This window comes from Mustela putorius, unplaced genomic scaffold, assembly GCF_011764305.1.
Source record: "Mustela putorius furo isolate JIRA1106 unplaced genomic scaffold, ASM1176430v1.1 tig00000640_pilon_pilon_pilon, whole genome shotgun sequence".
Classification (NCBI taxonomy): domain Eukaryota; kingdom Metazoa; phylum Chordata; class Mammalia; order Carnivora; family Mustelidae; genus Mustela; species Mustela putorius.
This window is the reverse complement of record NW_025421432.1, coordinates 6,892,799-6,911,367: the sequence shown is the minus strand read 5'-3', so window position 1 is coordinate 6,911,367 and position 18,569 is coordinate 6,892,799. Positions and strand designations below refer to the sequence as shown.

General features: G+C 35.5%; 1 protein-coding gene across 2 annotated transcripts in view; it reads right to left on the bottom strand.

Moving 5' to 3' along the window:
- Nucleotides 1-18,569, bottom strand: part of TMTC3 (transmembrane O-mannosyltransferase targeting cadherins 3) — a 59,534-nt gene that overhangs the window by 14,157 nt on the left and 26,808 nt on the right. For both annotated transcript variants that reach the window (XR_006607532.1, XM_004748580.3), the window contains exons 7-10: nucleotides 17,651-17,903; nucleotides 12,526-12,674; nucleotides 10,616-10,736; nucleotides 8,302-8,413 (exon numbers count right to left, since the gene is read on the bottom strand). Coding sequence is in view for 1 of the 2 variants with exons in the window: in XM_004748580.3 (XP_004748637.1) it covers nucleotides 8,302-8,413; nucleotides 10,616-10,736; nucleotides 12,526-12,674; nucleotides 17,651-17,903 (635 nt within the window). In the remaining variant the exon portion in view is untranslated. The remainder of the gene's footprint in view (nucleotides 1-8,301; nucleotides 8,414-10,615; nucleotides 10,737-12,525; nucleotides 12,675-17,650; nucleotides 17,904-18,569) is intronic.

The following is an 18,569-nucleotide window of genomic DNA, read 5'->3' as shown; positions in this document are numbered from 1 at the left end:
TGTGGCCTCTCTCTGAGGCAGAGGTCTGGGTGCAGAGTTTACTTTGCTCTGACCCTCTTAAAAAGTGCAAAAAGCTGCCAAAGAACAAAAACCTCCAGAGAACAAAGGCCTGAAAAACAGGTTTCCACAGAGCCCAGTCTCTCGACAGGGGGCAGGGCAACTCAGCCCAAAGACTGACTGAAAAATAACCCAGCAGGCCTCTCCCCCAGAAGATAAGCCAAAAGAACAAGAGGACAACCACCACAGGGTCCCCAAAAAACTATAAAACCCCAGTATCAGGAGAAAATAATATATTAAGCTCATGGTACTGGCTCAAAACCTGTATTTTGTAGGTACAACTTTTTTCTCTTACATTTTTTTAATTCATTCTCATGATTCTTGGGTTTTTTTTTTAAATCTACTTACAATTTCAATTAGATTTTTTAAAAAAGATTTTATTGATTTGAGAGAGAGAGAATGAGAGAGAGAGAGAGAGAGAGAGAGCGCATGAGAATAGAGAGGTCAGTGGAGAGAAGCAGACTCCCTGCTTAATAGGGAGCCTGGTGTGGGACTTGATCCTGGGAGTCCAGGATCATGACCTGAGCCGAAGGCAGTCGCTTAACCAACTGAGCCACCCAGGTGCCTTTCAATTAGATGTTTAATACAACACATTCCATAGTAACTTTTTAACTTGAACTTTTTTTCATAAATATACCTTTTATATATATTAAATATATATATATTATCTATATCTGTATCTCTCTCCCTATATATAGAAACATATATATATGTGTGTATGTGTGTGTGTGTGTGTGTGTGTAGTTATATAGTGGTGAGAGGTAGTTGAGGGGATGTATAGCTGAATATATCAACCATTATCCAGGCAAGGTGCACCCTGGAAAGTTTCAGAGCATTTGGAAGTCACCACCAAAAAGAAAGAGAAAAGAAAAAAGAGAGAGAAAAAGGGGGAATAAAAAAATAAAAATAAATAAAATAAATAAAAAAAAGAAAAAACCCAGCCAAAATAACTATAAATATATAGATATATCTATAGAGAGAGAGGTTCAAGGTAGTCCTTTTTCTCTATTCAATACTACCCTATTTATATATACCAGCTTTAATTTCCCTGTATCTCTTCAAAGTTGAGTCCTTTAACAAAGATAAGATACACCCAGGAAGAACTCAAATAACGTTCCTTGCCCACATGGAGGGTTTATAACCACCATCCCATATTATTCTTTTGTCAGTGTTTCTGTGTGTTTGCTTTGTTTTTGTACATTATAAATCTTATTCTTGGGGTTCATTTTGGCTGGGTTTTTCTCTTTTTCTTTTTCTTTTGTCAGTCTATTTGTTCACTTCTGTTTTTGTACTTTATAAATCTTATTCTTGGGGTTCATTTTGGCTGGGTTTTTTCTTTTATTCCCCCCTTTGCTCTCTCTTTTTTCTTTTCTCTTTCTTTTCGGTGGTGACTTCCAAATGCTCTGAAACTTTCCACCTTGCCTGGATAATGGTTGATATATTCAGCTATACATCCTCTCAACTACCTCTCACCAGAATGATGGAGAAGGAACACCCAAAAGAGGAAAAATTCAGATTGTGACCTCTGCCACAGAACTACTGGATATGAACATAATAATATGTCAGAATTCAGGGATATGGTTCTCCAGACAACGGCTAGGTTGGAGAAGACCATTAGTGGCAACATAGAATCTCTAAGAAGTGAGAGCTTATCTGGCAGAACTTAAAAATGCTATCGATGAGATCCAATCTAACCTAAATACTCTTAACACCTAGGGAAAATGAGGCAGAGATCGAATTAGTGATCTGGAAGACAAACTGACAGAAAAGATGGATCAGGTGGAGGCCTGGAACAAACAGCTTTGAAGCCATGAAAACAGAATCAGGGAAATAAATGACGCCATGAAATGTTCCAATGTCAGAATTATGGGGATCCCTGAGGGGGTGGAGAAAGAGAGAGGACTAGAAGATACAGTTGAACAAATCCTGGCTAAGACTAGAAGATATATGTTGAACAAATCCTGGATGAGAATTTCCCTAATCTGGGGAACGGAATAAGTGTTCATGTACTAGAAGTAGAAAGGACATCCCCCAAGATCAACAGGGGCAGAAAGACATCCAGACATGTAATCGTGAAATTCACAAAACATAAGCTCAGAGAAGGTGTCTTAAGGGCAGCTAGGGGAAGAGATTCCTTCTGTACAGACGGAAAAACATCGGAATAATGTCAGACCTGTCCACAGAAAACTGGGAAATCAGAAAGGGCTGGCAAGACATATTCCAAGCACTAACTGAATAGAACATGCAACCAAGAATACTTTATCCAGCAAGGATATGCAGAATGATTGGAGAGATTAAGAGCTTCTAAGACCAGCAAAGACTAAAAGATTATGTGACCACCAAGCCGGCACTACAAGAAATATTAAGGGGACTCTAAAAGAAGAAAGACCCCAAGAGTGATACAGAACAAAAATTTACAGGGATAATCTATAGAAACAAGGACTTTACAGGCAACATGACAATAAAAACCTATCTTTCAATAACCACTCTCAATCTGAATGGCCTAAATGCTCCCATAAAATGGCACAGGGTTGTGGACTGGAAAAAGAGACAGGACCCGTCCATATGCTGTCTACAAGAGACACATTTTGAACCTAAATATATATCCAGACTGAAAGTGAAGGGATGGAGAACCATCTTTCTGAGCGCACATGGAACTTTCTCCAGAACAGACCACATACTGGGCCAAAATCAGGTCTCAACCAATACCAAAAGACTGAGATTATTCCCTTCATATTCTCAGACCACAATGCTTTGAAACTGGAACTCAACCACAAGAAAAGGTTTGGAAGGAATTCAAACACTTGGAAGCTAAAGACCATCCTGCCAAAAAATGTTCTGATCAACCAGGAAATTAAAAAGAACTTAAACAATTCATGGAAACCAATGAGAATGAAGACACATCAGTCCAAAACCTATGGGATACGGCAAAGGCAGTCCTAAGGGGGAAATATGTATCAATTTAAGCCTTACTAAAAAGAAACTGAAAAATCCAAAATACACCAGCTCTCTTTACACCTTAAAGAACTGGAAAATCAACAACAAATTAAGCCAACCCCAAGCACAAGAAGGGATATAATCAAGATTAAAGCAGAGATCAATGAGATAGAAACTAGAGATATGGTAGAACACATCAATGAAACTAGAAGCTGGTTCTTTGAAAGAATCAATAAGACCGATAAACCATTGGCCAAACTAACCTAAAAGAAAACAGAGAAGACCCAAATTAATAAAATTATGGTGAAAGTGGAGAGATCATAACTAACACCAAGGAAATAGAAACGATTATCAGAAATTATTATCAACAGCTACATGCCAATAAGTTAAACAACCTAGAAGAAATGGATGCATTCCTGGAAACCTATAAACTTCCAAAACTGAATCAGGAGGAAATTGATAACCTGAATAGACCAATACCTAGTAATGAGACTGAAGCAGTGATCAAAAACTTCCCCCAAAAAACAAGAGCCCAGGACCTGACAGATTCCCTGAATTCTATCAAACATTCAAAAAAGAAATAATCTTTATTCTCCTGAAGCTGTTTAAAAAAAGAAAAAGAAAAAGAAACAGAAGGAAAAATTCCAGACTCTTTCTATGAAGCCAGCTTTACACCTTGATCCCCAAACCAGGCAAAGACCCCATCAGAAAGGAGACTTTCAGACCAATATCCCTGATGAATATGGGTTCCAAGATTCTCAACAAGATCTTAGCTAATAGGATCCAACAGTACATGAAAAAGATTATCCACCATGACCAGGTGGGATTTATCCATGGGATGCAAGGGTGATTGAACATTCGCAAATCAATTGATGTGATAAATCAGTAAGAGAAGAGGGAAGAACCACATGGTCATCTCAGTTGATAAAGAAAAAGCATTTGACAAAATACAGTATCCTTTCCTGATTAAAACGCTTCGAAGTATAGGGATAGAGGGAACATGCCTCAATTTCATAAAATCTATCTATGAAAAACCCACAGCGAATATCATTCTCAATGGAGAAAAGCTGAGAGCCTTCCCACTGAGATCAGGAACATGACAAGGATGCCCACTCTTCCCACTGTTGTTCAACATAGTAGTACTAGAAGTCCTAGCAACAGCAATCAGACAACAAAAAGAAATAAAATGTATTCAAAATGGCAAAGAAGAAGTCAAACTCTCTCTCTTCGCAGATGATAGGATACTTTATATGGAAAATCCAAAAGACTCTACCCCCAAACTACTAGAACTCATACAGCAATTCAATAATGTGGCAGGATACAAAATTAATGCACAGAAATCCTTGCTTACTCATACACTAACAATGAAACTGTAGAAAGGGCAATTAGAGAATCGATTCCATTTACAATAGCACCAAAAACTTTAAGATACGTTGGAATAAACCAAACCAAAGAAGTAAAGATCTGTACTTAAGGAACTACAGAACACTCATGAAAGAAACTGAAGACGACACAGAAAGACTGAAAAGCATTCCATGCTCATGGATCGGAAGAATAAACATTGTTAAAACGTCTATGCTGCCCAGATCAATCTATACTTTCAATGCCATCCTGATTAAAATACCAGCGACATTTTATGAAGTGCTAAAACAATTTGAAATTTGTATGGAACCAGAAAAGACCCTGAATTGCTAAGGAAATGTTAAAAAAGAAAAACAAAGCTGGGGACATCACATTGCCTGGTTTCAAGCTTTACTGCAAAGCTGTGATCACTAAGACATCATGGTACTGGCATCAAAACAGACACACAGACCAATGGAACACAGTAGAGAGCCCAGATATGGGCCCTTAACTCTATAGTCAAATAATCTTTGACAAAGCAGGAAAAAATATCCAGTGGAAAAAAGATAGTCTCTTCAATAAACAGTGCTGGGAAAATTGGACAACTATGTATAGAAGAATGAAACTTGACCATTCTCTTACACCACACACAAAGATAAACTCAAAATGGATGAAAGACCTCAACGTGATGCAGGAATCCATCAAAATCCTAGGGGAGAACAGAGGCAGTAACCTCTTCGACATTGACCACAGCAACTTCTTTCAAGACATGTCTCCAAAGGCAAAGGAACCAAAAGTGAAGATGAACTTTTGGGACTTCATCAAGATCAAAAGCTTCTGCACAGCAAAGGAAACAGTCAACCAAACAAAGAGGTAACCCAAGGAATAGGAGAAGAGATTTGCAAATGACACTACAAAGGGCTAATATCCAAGATCTATAAAGAACTCCTCAAACGTAACACCCAAGAAACAGATAATCATGTCAAAGAATGGGCAAAAGACATGAACAGACACTTCTCCAGTGAAGACATACAAATGGCTGACACATGAAAAATGTTCATCATCATTAGCCATCAGGGAAATTCAAATCAAAACTAGTTGAGATACCACCTTCCACCAGTTAGAATGGCAAAGATGAACAAGGCAGGAAACAACAAGTGTTGAAGAGGATGTGAAGAAAGAGGAACCCTCTTAAACTGTTGGAGGGAATGCAAGTTGGTGCACCCACTTTGGAAAACAGTGTGGAGGTTCCTTAAGAAATCAAAAATAGAGCTTCCTTATGATCCTGCAATTGCATTACTGGGTATTTAACCCAGAGATGCAGATGTAATGAAAAGAAGGGCCATCTGTACCCCATTGTTCATAGCAACAATGTTCACAATAGCCAAACTGTACAAAGAGCTGAGATGCCCTTCAACAGACGAATGGATAAAGAAGATGTGGTCCATAAACACAATGGGATATTACTCAGCCATCAGAAAGGATGAATACCCAACTTTTGTATCAACATGGATGGGACTGGAGAAGATTATGCTGAGTGAAGTAAGTCAGGCAGAGAAGGTCAATTATTATATGGTTTCATTTACTTGTGGAACGTAAGGAATAATATGGAGGACATCAGAAGAAAGGAAAAGTGAATTGGGGAAATCGGAGGGGAAGATGAACCATGAGAGACTGTGGACTCCAAGAAACAAACTGAGGATTTTAGAGGGCAGAGGGGTTGGGGGAATGGGTGAACCTGGTGGTTGGTATTAAAGAGGGCACATATTGCATGGAGAACTGGGTGTTGTACATAAACAATGAATCTTGAAACACTGCATCAAAAACTAATGATGTATTTTACGGTGACTAATATAACACAATAAAAAAAAAAGAGAGAGAAGAGAAGCCATGCAAGATGGGTTGTAAAAGATGGATAGGATATGATAGAAGGTAAATGGCAAGGGAGAAGGGAGGAATTCTAGGCTCAAGGAATAATATAAACAAAGGCAAAGAGGTGAGGAAACCAGGAATATATACTCAAGAAAAACTATAGAAAGAGTTAGGGAAGATAAAATTGAAAAGCTAGACCATCTGTTTTATTTCTACAGCTTTCTCTTCATCTTTCTCTAAATGAAATTTGGCTTTGCCTCAGGGATGTGGTTTTTTACATGTAGCTTGTCCAAGTAGCGACTGTGTTCTTTTTCTTATTCTTTGCAGCACTGGGTCTGGAGGAAGAGTAGGTGTCTTTGGTGATCTTTCACACTTCCAGACAACTCTTGCTCCTTCTAAAAATCACTTGTCTCTGAATTTCAGGTCATTAAACTCTATTATAATTGACCATCCTTCTTTGTTGCAGTCACTATTCTCTGAGTCAAATCTCCTGGTTGCTTATGGTTCTCATAATTCTTAAGTGATTTCAGAATCTACAAATACCAATTTTCTAATACTTGGGCTTTGATATCCTTTCTTCCAAGATTTTCATCCCCATCTTCCTTTAACTAGTTAGTGCAATGACCACAGTCATATCTAACAAAGAGTGGGTATTGCTTGCCACTCCCCGATTCTCTGAGGATATTTACAAATGTGACCGGGGTGTTGGGGTGTATATGTGTTGAGGGAAGTACCTTTTGGTTATCATTATAAATTGACAGTAATGATGGCATTTGGCAGATGAGGGCCATGTTGGTTTATATCCTGAAATACAGTTTTGTACACTCAAAATACCAATAGTATTCCTCTTGAAAAATACTGATGCTGTAGCTAGATCCTACTCAGACACCAACAATTCTTCACACCTATAAATCATTGATCCTATCACCCTGCCTCACCTCCCTGCTTAACTTAGATTCTTCATCTATTATAATCATTATCTGTTTCTTGTTTAGTAATAGCACATTTTAAAATGCCCTAATTCTATTTAACAGAGTTCTCCACGCCTGTGCCATTTCAGCTGTAAAGTAGCAAGTGAAAAGCATACACCTACATCAACTAGTATAATTTTAAATAAAGTATTCTAACCTCAAGCAGTTAGAACTGCTTGGCAATTACACATTTTCCTATATCTTGTCTCTAAAAGTGTGATCCATGGGCTAAACATTACCTGGGAACTTAATAGAAGTGCAGAACTTCAGGTTCTATTCTAAACCTCTATCCATCAGAACATCCACTATAACATCTCCATGTGATTCAAGGGCACATTTCAGTTTGTGAAGCACTGTCCTAGACAGCTACTTCACACCCACTCTTATTCTTAGATCTCTAGAGATTCAACCCTTCCTGACTCTGATGACTCTGCTTTCTATTTCAATGAGAAAATAGAAGCAAACAAAAGACAATTTCCAGAAACTTCCTCCAGATGATCTATTCGACTGCCTATATCCATTATTTATGTTCTTTGCCTTCCTTATAGTATATTAGCAATTCTATGACTAAATGAAGTCCTTATCCTGTGCACAAAATTCTATTTATTTCTTCTCATTTATTTAAGGACAACTGATCCATAATTTGTTCCCTCCTTTTTGAATTATTACTTTTCCCAGCCTCAGTGGATTAGCTGTACATATGCTTTGTTTCTCCCACCTTAAAACTGAAAACAAAAACTCCTATCATCCTACTTACCTTTTCTTGACTCCATTCCCAGCAATACCACCATTTCCTATTGATACTCTTTAAGAGTTTTCAATACCAGCTGTCTCCAATTATTCTTCCCCCTCTCTCCTAAACACATTCCTATCAGGCTTTTGCATCTAACATTCCACCAAAATTGCTCATCAGTACCACCAACTCTTATAGTAAAGAAAAAAATCCTAAATGTCTAAGTAGATCTAATATATAATCTAATTCAAAATAAGCCAGCATCAAACACTATAGTATTTATATCACCTGGAATGAAGACTGAAAACAAAACTCTACCTTATTATCCCCAAATATAATCAAGTTTTGAATCAATCTATTCAAATTGTTTTATTAATTAATAACGCTTACCTGGCTGAACATGGGTAGCCTGTAAGAAATATTTCAAAGCTCGTTCAAAGTTCTTTTCGTTTTCCAGAGCATGACCCACATTATTCCATAATTTGGCATTATTTTTATTTACCTTCAATACATAAGCATAGATAGAAATAAATTACAATTAAAAAATACAACTCCAATTAACACAGATATTTATTACCATTAGGAATACCATTAGGTATGGAGTGTTACCATTAGGAATACCATTAGGAATGGAGTGTTCCACAGAGGTATCCATGAATGGGTGAGGTGCTCAAAGACACCAACTTTCAGTTATAAGACAAATAAGTTCTGTGAATACAATGTAGAGCATGGTTACGATAGTTAACAATACTGTAATGTATATTTGAAAGTTGCTAAGATAGTAGATCTTGGAAATTCTCATCAAAAGAAAAATATTGTACCTATGTAAGGTGACAGAAGTTAACTTATTATAATTATTTTATAATATACACAGATATTATGTTGTACATCTTAAACTAATACAACGTTATATGTCAATTAACCTCAATAAAACTTGAAAAAATAATTCAGGTTTTTCTTTTAGAAAAGAAAAATTTGTATGTATACCTCCAATTAACAAAGATATTTGTTTAGTATATTGTTAGGAATGGAGTGTTCCAAGGAGGTGCCCCTGGAGATGAGAAAGGAGCCAAGTGAAGTATTTCCCCAAATTTACTCTCCTCCTTTTAACATAAACTAAAACCACAGCAGTCTGATTTCATCTATTTGATGTATTAGAATTTTGCTAAAAGTTTTATTTGATCAAAGTATCACAGGGTGCTTGGCTGGCTTAGTCAGTAGAGTATGCAACTTGATCTTGGTGTCATGAGTTCAAGCCCCACACTGGGCATAGAACTTAACTAAAAAAAGAAAAAAATGCATTACGTTGTTTGAAAACTTAAGCTCTACTATCTGTATTCTTTTGGGAGAGAAGGTATTTGAACATGAGAATATATTTAACTTGCACTGATTACTTATTTTTAGGCTTGTTATAAAGTTATTTACGTAGTCCATTATGGTAATGGGAAACCTGGGATTAAAGTTCTAAATTTATCTGTGCTTTATTAATTCACAGATGGGCATGATGTTCCTGTAGGGAGAGGATGGTATCTGGCCGAGGAACTAGCCTCAGTGAGTGGGGCTGTGGTTCTAGGAATAACGATAAACAAAACTCTTGAAAATTATAGGTTTCCACTGATATTCTATGAGTATAGCTTAAGAAGAATAGTAATGAGGTCTCTTTCGTTAACAGACTTCTAAGCTAGAGGAGAGAGTGCAGTTACTGAGTGAGACAAAAGGATAGTCACATGACCTTAAGTTGCCGCCAAATCAAGAAGTCACACAGACTATTGGAATGAGGCAATATTCCAGGAAAGCCAAGCAATGGGGAGTACAGAAATAGCCAAAGGAAGTTAAGAATTTATAGTTTTGAAGAGAAGCACCTGAAAAAACCCATTGCTTGTAGCTTACAGAAACCAGTATTTTATGATTTTTTTAAAAAGACTTTATTCCTGGTATGTTGTCCATTCTATAGAAATGTTTTATCACTACTTTCTGCCAGTTTCTATCTTTTCTATAGTATTGTAACCTTAGTTATTTTCCACATAGCAAGGTGCCATTTTTAGTTACGTATTTTACTTCAATGAATCTAGGATGCCATTAATTCTAAGACTCACTATTAATAAAACAAAAAGCCACTAATTAATTGTAAGATGCCTCTCACTGTGAGATCTATTCTAATTTTTAAAACATTAAAAGGTTAAAAAAAAAAGTTCACCTTCAGAACTATGAACTATATATAGTGTTCTTTTTTAAGATTTTATTTATTTATTTGACAGACAGAGATAGGCAGAGGTAGGCAGAGAGGCAGGCAGAGAGAGGAAGGGAAGCATGCTCGCTGCTGAGCAGAGAGCCTGATGCAGGGCTCGATCCCAGGACCCTGGGATCATGACCTGAGCCGAAAGCAGAGGCTTTAACCCACTGAGCCACCCAGGTGCCCCTATATATAGTATTCTTATTTAATCATTTTATTATCATTTGAACTTCTAACAACAGTATAGCATTTAGGGAATTATTCATATATGCCACAGACATATCAACTAAATATGATTCAAAGCACTGGTTATGGTATATATTATATAAAGAACAAATTATTTTTACTGATCTTTTGGAGTAGTACTTAAAATTGACAGTAACATGTCTAATTAAATATAAAAACATCCTAGACATGACTATAAGAAATCATTAATGACATATTTTCCTGTCATTCTGGATAATACTTTACCTTCAAGGCTGACATAAACAATGTATATTCAGACTCCCAATCCCAATTTCTGTGGAGTGTTTTTAAGGCATGAGTGAATATCACCATAGACAGACAAATCCAGGATAACTTTTTTAATACACTGTTTAAGAGAAAAAAGCAAAACAAAGAAACCATTGTCTACATCACCAGAAGCATTTTATCTTTTAGAATAGAGGTAAGAAATAATGTTAAATATCCCCAAATATCATCTTTGAGTTTATTCTAAGGAATGAGGATCATTCTGGCAATCATCTAACTTCAAAGGTAATACCAAAAAAATTAAATATGCATACTACCTTCTACTTGAGTCTTTAATTATATTAGTATTTCAAAAACTCTGTTTACATATAATGGCAAAAAGCAGACATACCAGTTTTTAACTGCAATTTTTCCTTTTTGGGGCCTTTACTTACAATTTGAATATTCTTGTGTTTATCAAGGGTCAATCTTCACTGGCTATATTTTTTTTTTTAAAAAATTGGCTTACACAAATTGCATCTATACCACAGATTATCATGACATTCTTTGAATAATTTCATATTTTAAAGCTAGAATTATTTATTACGAGTCATAGTAAAACTAACTCTTTATGAAACAGATAAAAATTACTTATACAGCTTTAGGCTAATTATATGGGACTTAATTCTATAAAAATGTTATACTTCAATTATCCCTATAGTCTTATTTGGTACTAATATTCTCTAAGTATGTTTCTGTCTTAATAACACAGTTCAACTTCTTTCATTTTGAGAGATCCACTTAGGATAAGACTGCATGGATCAGAAAGAACATGGACCATGGAGAGACAGAGAGAGGGAGAGAGAGAATGAACAAACACGGACGTTGGAAGTAGTCAAATATAAATCTGAAGAAAAATCCTACTGTTTACCAGCTATGTGATCTTGAGGTAACCTGATTCAAGTAATCTATATGAGCTTTAATTTTCAAATGTGCACGAGAGTTAAGGAATGTTAGATTAAATGAGAAAACAAATCTAAAGGGTCTATCATGGCTCTTGGCACATGGGAAGCATTCCAAAACTGGTATTGATTAAAATTGGATATATGGGTAGAAGTTAAGAGAAAGGGCCTGCTAGATATTAGTGAAAATTGTAGACATGGATGACATCACCCAGGGAGAATATGCAGTGTGAGAAAAATGACTGTGAGTAAAATTGTGGCAAATAAAAAATATTAAAAGAGCAACTACAGCAAGAAGACTCTGAGAAGGGACTGAGCAGCAATGAGATGACATGAAAGAGAATTAGGAGAAAGACTTTCTACAGACACCAGGGAAATAAATTTTAAATACAAGCACTGACTGGAGTTAGCTAGTAGAGGCAATGAGGTAGAGACAAGTAAGAATGCTGAGGGTTGAAGGATGACTGGAAAGTGAGAAAGCAGACATTTCTTGCATACAGTGTGACTCTTCTGTTCCTTAACTGTTAGTTAAGGCAACTAGGACATGATGGTTATGATGCAGATAGTGATGATATCAAGAAATTATAGACTGTTTACTATATGCATTTATATATAAATAAACTCAACATAACTCACTTAAGTAAGAAGACTATGTCATCGCACATCGAGGTGGCAATGGTTATTTATAACTCTATTCTCAACAATATCCTTGTTTTCGCTTGGGTCTGACTCAAAGTTTGTTATGTCACAGGCTGTACAATAAAATTATGTTAATAAGAACATAGGATGAGGTGGGTGCTATGAAGCTTTCCTAACCTGAATTACAGAAAAATGAGGAGACTATCAAGATGAAAAATAAAAACATAAAAGTAGGATTTATATAAATGAACTAAACATTTTAAATACTTAAATGTATCACACTTAATTCTACAGTTAGTAAGCATTAAATGAACTAACATTTTAATTCACCTTTTATTTGATATTTTCTGCCATCCATGGGCTACCAAAATACAGAACCCCATGCTAGGAACATACAATACTCTCTCAGCAACAACAAATCCAACTGGGAAAAAAAGGTTTGATGCAGGAATAAATGGTAACGCCATCAAACAAAGGGCCTACAAAGAAAAATAAGGTATTTTAGTAAGTTCCAAAAAAAATATGGCCATTCAAAAGTTAAAACCAAATATTTTATTTAATTTGAATAATGTATTGGTACCAGTTTTAATAATACTATAAACAATACTAATTTAAACATAAAGAAGGCAACTTAGGGTCAGTAACAACAAACATTAGGATGTATATCACCAAGGTGAGATCAAGGTGAGATTATAATTAGGGCTCATCCAATGAAATAAATATTTTTTTTAAATAAATATAAAATAAGACATTAATAATTTTTATACACCCAACTTATGTATGTATGGTAAAAATACATTGACAGAGATGTTAACAGGTTTTACAAAACTGTAATGGCTGACATAAAAGCCATTCATGCAAGTTTTCATATTTTTATTATTGTTAATATTCATATTATATTGGAAATTGAAAAATGATAGAAGGTATCCTTTAGGCAAGACAGTAGACTACTGTGTCTGTACCCCAGCATTCCTTTGCATAATACTCTGATGAGTCCTATATATTTAAGAGGCTTAGTGTAAGTATAAAAATAAAACTGCCCCCTTTAAACAGTAGTCTTTTGTTCTATAAAAATTTCTAAAATTCTAACACTACACATTGAAATACATCATAAAAATGCTTAGATTTTGTTATTTTGAAAATGAGAGAGCATATGGTTCCCAGACAATAAATCCATTAAAAAGGTAGTATTCCAACAACTAACACACAAATAACCTATGAAAGGAACCAAGCTGGTTATTAGGACATCTGTTTCTATGGACACGTGCTTCCGTATTTTGTTACCCTGATTTGTTTTATAGTACCTAATTGAATAACTATGCAAGTTATTCTTTCAGCTTCAGAAGTTTGAGAGTCTTTTAACAGTTTGAAAGATTGCTTCCTCTTTATTATACTTTATTAGTAAAATACGGATGAAAAGATGTATACACATTGAAAAAAATACTTTCACCATGTATGATAAATTAAAAACTTGTAATGAGGAAGTAAAGAATCTAAAGAAAAGCATTACTGAACTACTAAGTATCATACTAATACATATATCTGAAATTTTAATGTTTTCTTTTTGATCAAAAAGGTAAAACATTAAGAATACATAATTAATTTTCCATTCCCAAGAGTGCTTGATAAAAACAACCAGCTAGCTGAGAAACAGAGATACTCCCACATATAAGATGTATTTATTTCAGAGAGAGGGAGTTAGGGTAGGGGCAGAGAGAAAGAATCTTCAAGCAGACTTCCCACAGACAGAGAGCCCCACTTGGGGCTTGATCTCATGACCCATGAGATTATGACCTGAGCCAAAACCAAGAGTCAGATGCTTAACTGAATGAGTTACCCAGGCACCCTGTAGTCCTTTTCTAAAAACAAACAGGCAAACATATTTTTTATTAATTCATGGCTGCTCTAAAGCTATTTTATCTGAAATAATTAAAAGTGTTAAATTCATTCAAAGATGTATCATGGACTGATGCACAAGCTATATACACAAAAAGCAACCTCACAAAAAATCTACTCGTTCTTGGATAAAGGAATGTCTCTAATGATTAACTTATTTAAAAGTTCTAATACACTCTCTATTAATATATGCCAACCTAGCTAACTATGGCTACCATAATTTACTTCTTCAGTGATATAAAACTTTTTAAAAGGAAAGGTGGTAGTACAAGAGTCTGGAACAAATCTGTTTTGTTTCTTACTTCCTAGGTAATATAAAGTAAACTAATCAATCATCTTCCCAATTTGTGTTTCTCTACAAATTGGGGTTAATAACTACTGATGTTATATTGTCAGGATACACAGGACATTTTAATAAGTGCTTAACACGGCATCTGATACTTCATAGGTACTCCTTTGATATACTTATCCCTTTAAAAGATCTTCACAGAACATCACTATATAATATAGCATGTTTAAGACTATCTTAAAGAGGGCGCCTGGATGGCTCAGTGGGTTAAGCCGCTGCCTTCAGCTCAGGTCATGATCTCAGAGTCCTGGGATCGAGTCCCGCATCGGGCTCTCTGCTCAACAGAGAGCCTGCTTCCCTCTCTCTCTCTCTGCCGGCCTCTCCATCTACTAGTGATTTCTCTCTGTCAAATAAATAAATAAAATCTTAAAAAAAAAAAAAAAGACTATCTTAAAGAAGTTATACCTAAGATCACAATTGTTCCTTTTTACATACATAAAATAAAATTTATACAAATCTCTGCTTATTTCACTGGTACTACCCTCCCTGTTTTTATTCAGCTTATATTATAGAAATCATTATTTTATATGCCAAAACTTTACATTCATCCACCCTTCCTTACTTTTCCTTCCTTTTAGTAGAACCTCAGCTTTGGATGTATTCTACCATGCAGCTGCTTTGTCTGTATTTACCTGAACAGCAAAGCTCTACTAGAGACAGTCCCAAAGCAAAATATATTAGTATCATCATAAATTAATGATTATCAACTTCAAATTGATCCTTAAAACTCAGAACTTCTAGGTGTCTTTGATAGGATCACTCCCTCTCTCCTTTATTTTGTATCTTGATTACTTTTCTTAGGCTTTTGATTCATGTCACTTTCAGCGGGTGACCATACTTCCAAACTTACAGAGAAAACTAAAGCCATAAAACAAGAATTCTTTCAATTCTGTGCTACTAAACCTACCAACATCCACACACTGATGTCATTTCCATCCTTTCTGCGACATAAGAAGTGTGTGTTTCCATCTTTCTCGGGCCAAACCTGAGCTCTACAGTGCCCCTGCTCCTCGCAAATCTCACAATTAACCATTCTTTCATCTACTTGACCACCTTCTAATCAACTGTATTGTTCCTATCCATATTCAAATACACTCTTGTCTCTTCAACCTTAAACGTCTCCTTTGACAACAAACACATTTTTAAATTGCCTTACCCATTCATTATGTCCCTTAGGTATAAAACAAGGTCCCACATTCTTAGGCAAGCACTTTACAGCCAAGGTAATAAGTAGCTGGTTTTCACCCCACTTAACCAATCGACATTTCAAATCAACATTGCAAGTCAACCTATTAGTGATTTCCTTTCCTTCTAAAAGTCGGCGAACTGAGTTCTCCAATGAAAGTGATTCTCCTACCTCTGAAGGTTCACTAATTCTAGATCTTCATGCTCCCTCCAAGCTCTACATGAGATCAGCAGTCTGTTATGCGTTAAGCTGGCACAGTCTTCTCTTACTTAGCTGATAATAAATTCAAGCTTGTCTCCTCCTTCGAAATATTCAAAGTTAAGGTAACCCTACAGGTTATCTATACTACCGTTCTTCATATCCACATCTCCTAATTCAATCTCTCCACAGAAATAAATTTCATTAAGTAACTAATATTCCTAAAATAGGTTAAATATGACTGATCTCACTTTTCTGCCTCAGAGTATCTGTTAGTGATAATCATTCCATCTTTCTTGAAATACCCCCCCAACTTTCTGTCCATTTGGTCTATCTCCTATTTAGGTTCATTCTCCTCTACACAGTTATCTTTTACTGTATATAAACTCCTATACCTTCTATAGAAGTTTTTTCAAACCGAGTTGTAGGTTTCTTCTCTTATCACTCTATCTAGCTAGCCCCTTCAACTATTTTCTGAGGGAGAATAAAGACCAAATACTCTTAGACATTCATTATGTGTATGAATTATCTTCTATTCTATGTATTTGGAATGGTAATAGCTAGCTACCATCTTTGAGAAAGTCACAAAACCCCAGTTGAGAAACGCTGCTCTCTACATAACCTCTCCTTAGACCTTCTTATTCACATCCTGGTTTCAATTACTATCTCTATACCATCTATCAAATTTTTATGTGGCGCTTAGGACTCTCCTCCGAAACTCTAGGCATCAAGTGCTATTCAAAATCACTGCTAGGATCAAACTCAAGAGATTAAAAACTAATAGTAAATATGACCTTTCCCCCAAACTCTGTATTTTTTCAGTCTTCTCTATATCTAAGAGATCAGCTTCAAATTTTTCCAAAATGCCAGTTCCCTGGTAATTGGAGCCTTGTATTTCTTTTTATCATATCCTTAGTGCCTAAAAGGCTGCCTGGTACATAGGCTACAAGAAAACCTTTTTAATGAATGAATAAATGAACCTAGTGGCTGTAGTCAGATATGATGTATTTGTATAGTATTAAAAAACACTTTCTGGCACATAGCAAATGCTCAAGAAAATGTTACAGATTATTACTATCTTCAGTAATTTAAAGAAAACAACAAAACCACTACAAGGGGGTGCCTGGGTGGCTCAGTAGGTTATAGCCTCTGCCTTCGGCTCAGGTCATGATCCCAGGGTCCTGGGATCAAGCCCTACATCGGACTCTGCTCCGCAGAGAGCCTGCTTCCTCCTCTCTCTCTCTCTGCCTGCCTTTCTGTCTACTTGTGATCTCTGTCTGTCAAATAAATAAATAAAATCTTTAAAAAAAAACACACTACAAGAGGTGACAGAAGAGTAAGAAAATTACAAAGAAATACACCTCAGAAAAATAACACTGTGTAAACAATCAGAGTTCTCTGAACATAGTAAAAAATAACTTGCGGTGTAATGAAAACCTTGCTAATGAGAACTAAACTAAATATTTCTAGCTGTCTATCTTGCATGACACTCTTCTCTGTGTCAAGAAAACAATGATCTATTTCCTCAAAGTATACAACCTACTTGGGTAAAGAAATAGAAGAAAATGATGCCAATGGCATGCTTCACGGTTTCAGAATTCCTAGCAAATCAAGAAAATTCATAACCAGTTTTTACTTTACATGCTGAATGTCAAATTATGCCTACATATGGAATTCTGATATATAATTTTAGGATAGCCAAAAAAAAGCTAATAATTAAGCTGATGTTGAGCAAGAAAGATGCTGTTTCTAAGAAGATGCTCTGAAAAGGCAGTCTTCAAATCAACTGACTGTTTTACATCTGAAAAATTAAGGGAATTTCTTACCATTAAAACAGTCTTGGAGGAATCACCAGGGTATCTAAGACTGAATATTCCCAAAGCCCCCAAAAAGCAAAAGAAAGTAAATGTGGCAAGATTTCGAATATCTAGAAATGACTCTATAAGTGGTATTGTTCCCATGGTCCAATCACAGCAGAGTTCTGAAGGATTTAATAGAAGCCAAGCATTCAAAGGAAGGAGATAGTTAAAAGTTAGTTGCCTTGTAGGAGTTGGGCTTACGGCAGCTGGGTTATCAAACCTGTATAACGAATGAAAAAAAAAGTTATTTAGACTAAAACACTTTGTAAACACAAAATATATAACATTTAAATACAACACTAAACAATAAAAGCAGTATTTTACATGTAATTTCATTAAAAAGAAAAATATTTTTTACTGATATGTCAGTCCTCACTAGAGTTCAAACTAATCTTTAAGAAACTTCTAGTTGAGACAAATTATGAAGAGCTGTTTAAAGGGGACCTAGATTATCTATTTATAGTTTATTATTAGAATAATTCAGACAAAATCACTACAATATTATGATATTCTACAGAAGTATAACCTTCTGATTAAAAGTAAAAAGAAAAATTTTAAAGGATTGATTGTTGTATGTGATGTATGAGTGTTTCTGAGAACACTAACCAATGTTTTTTTCTGCATGAGATGGCTTCTTTCAGCACTAAACGCTAATAAAAATTATGTTTCCTAGAAAGAATTACTATGTTTTTCTTTTGCTGTGGGCAGAAAAAAGTGCATCACCTATGAGCTTTTTCCTTTTGCTCTGACTTCTAGGAAGGCAAAAACCCATTTTCCAGCACATAATAGTACTGTACAGGCCTATGTAACATTTTATCTGTGTCCTACTTTTTCTCCTAACACATACTAATATAAACATATCCGAAATTATATTTGTGCAGGCCAT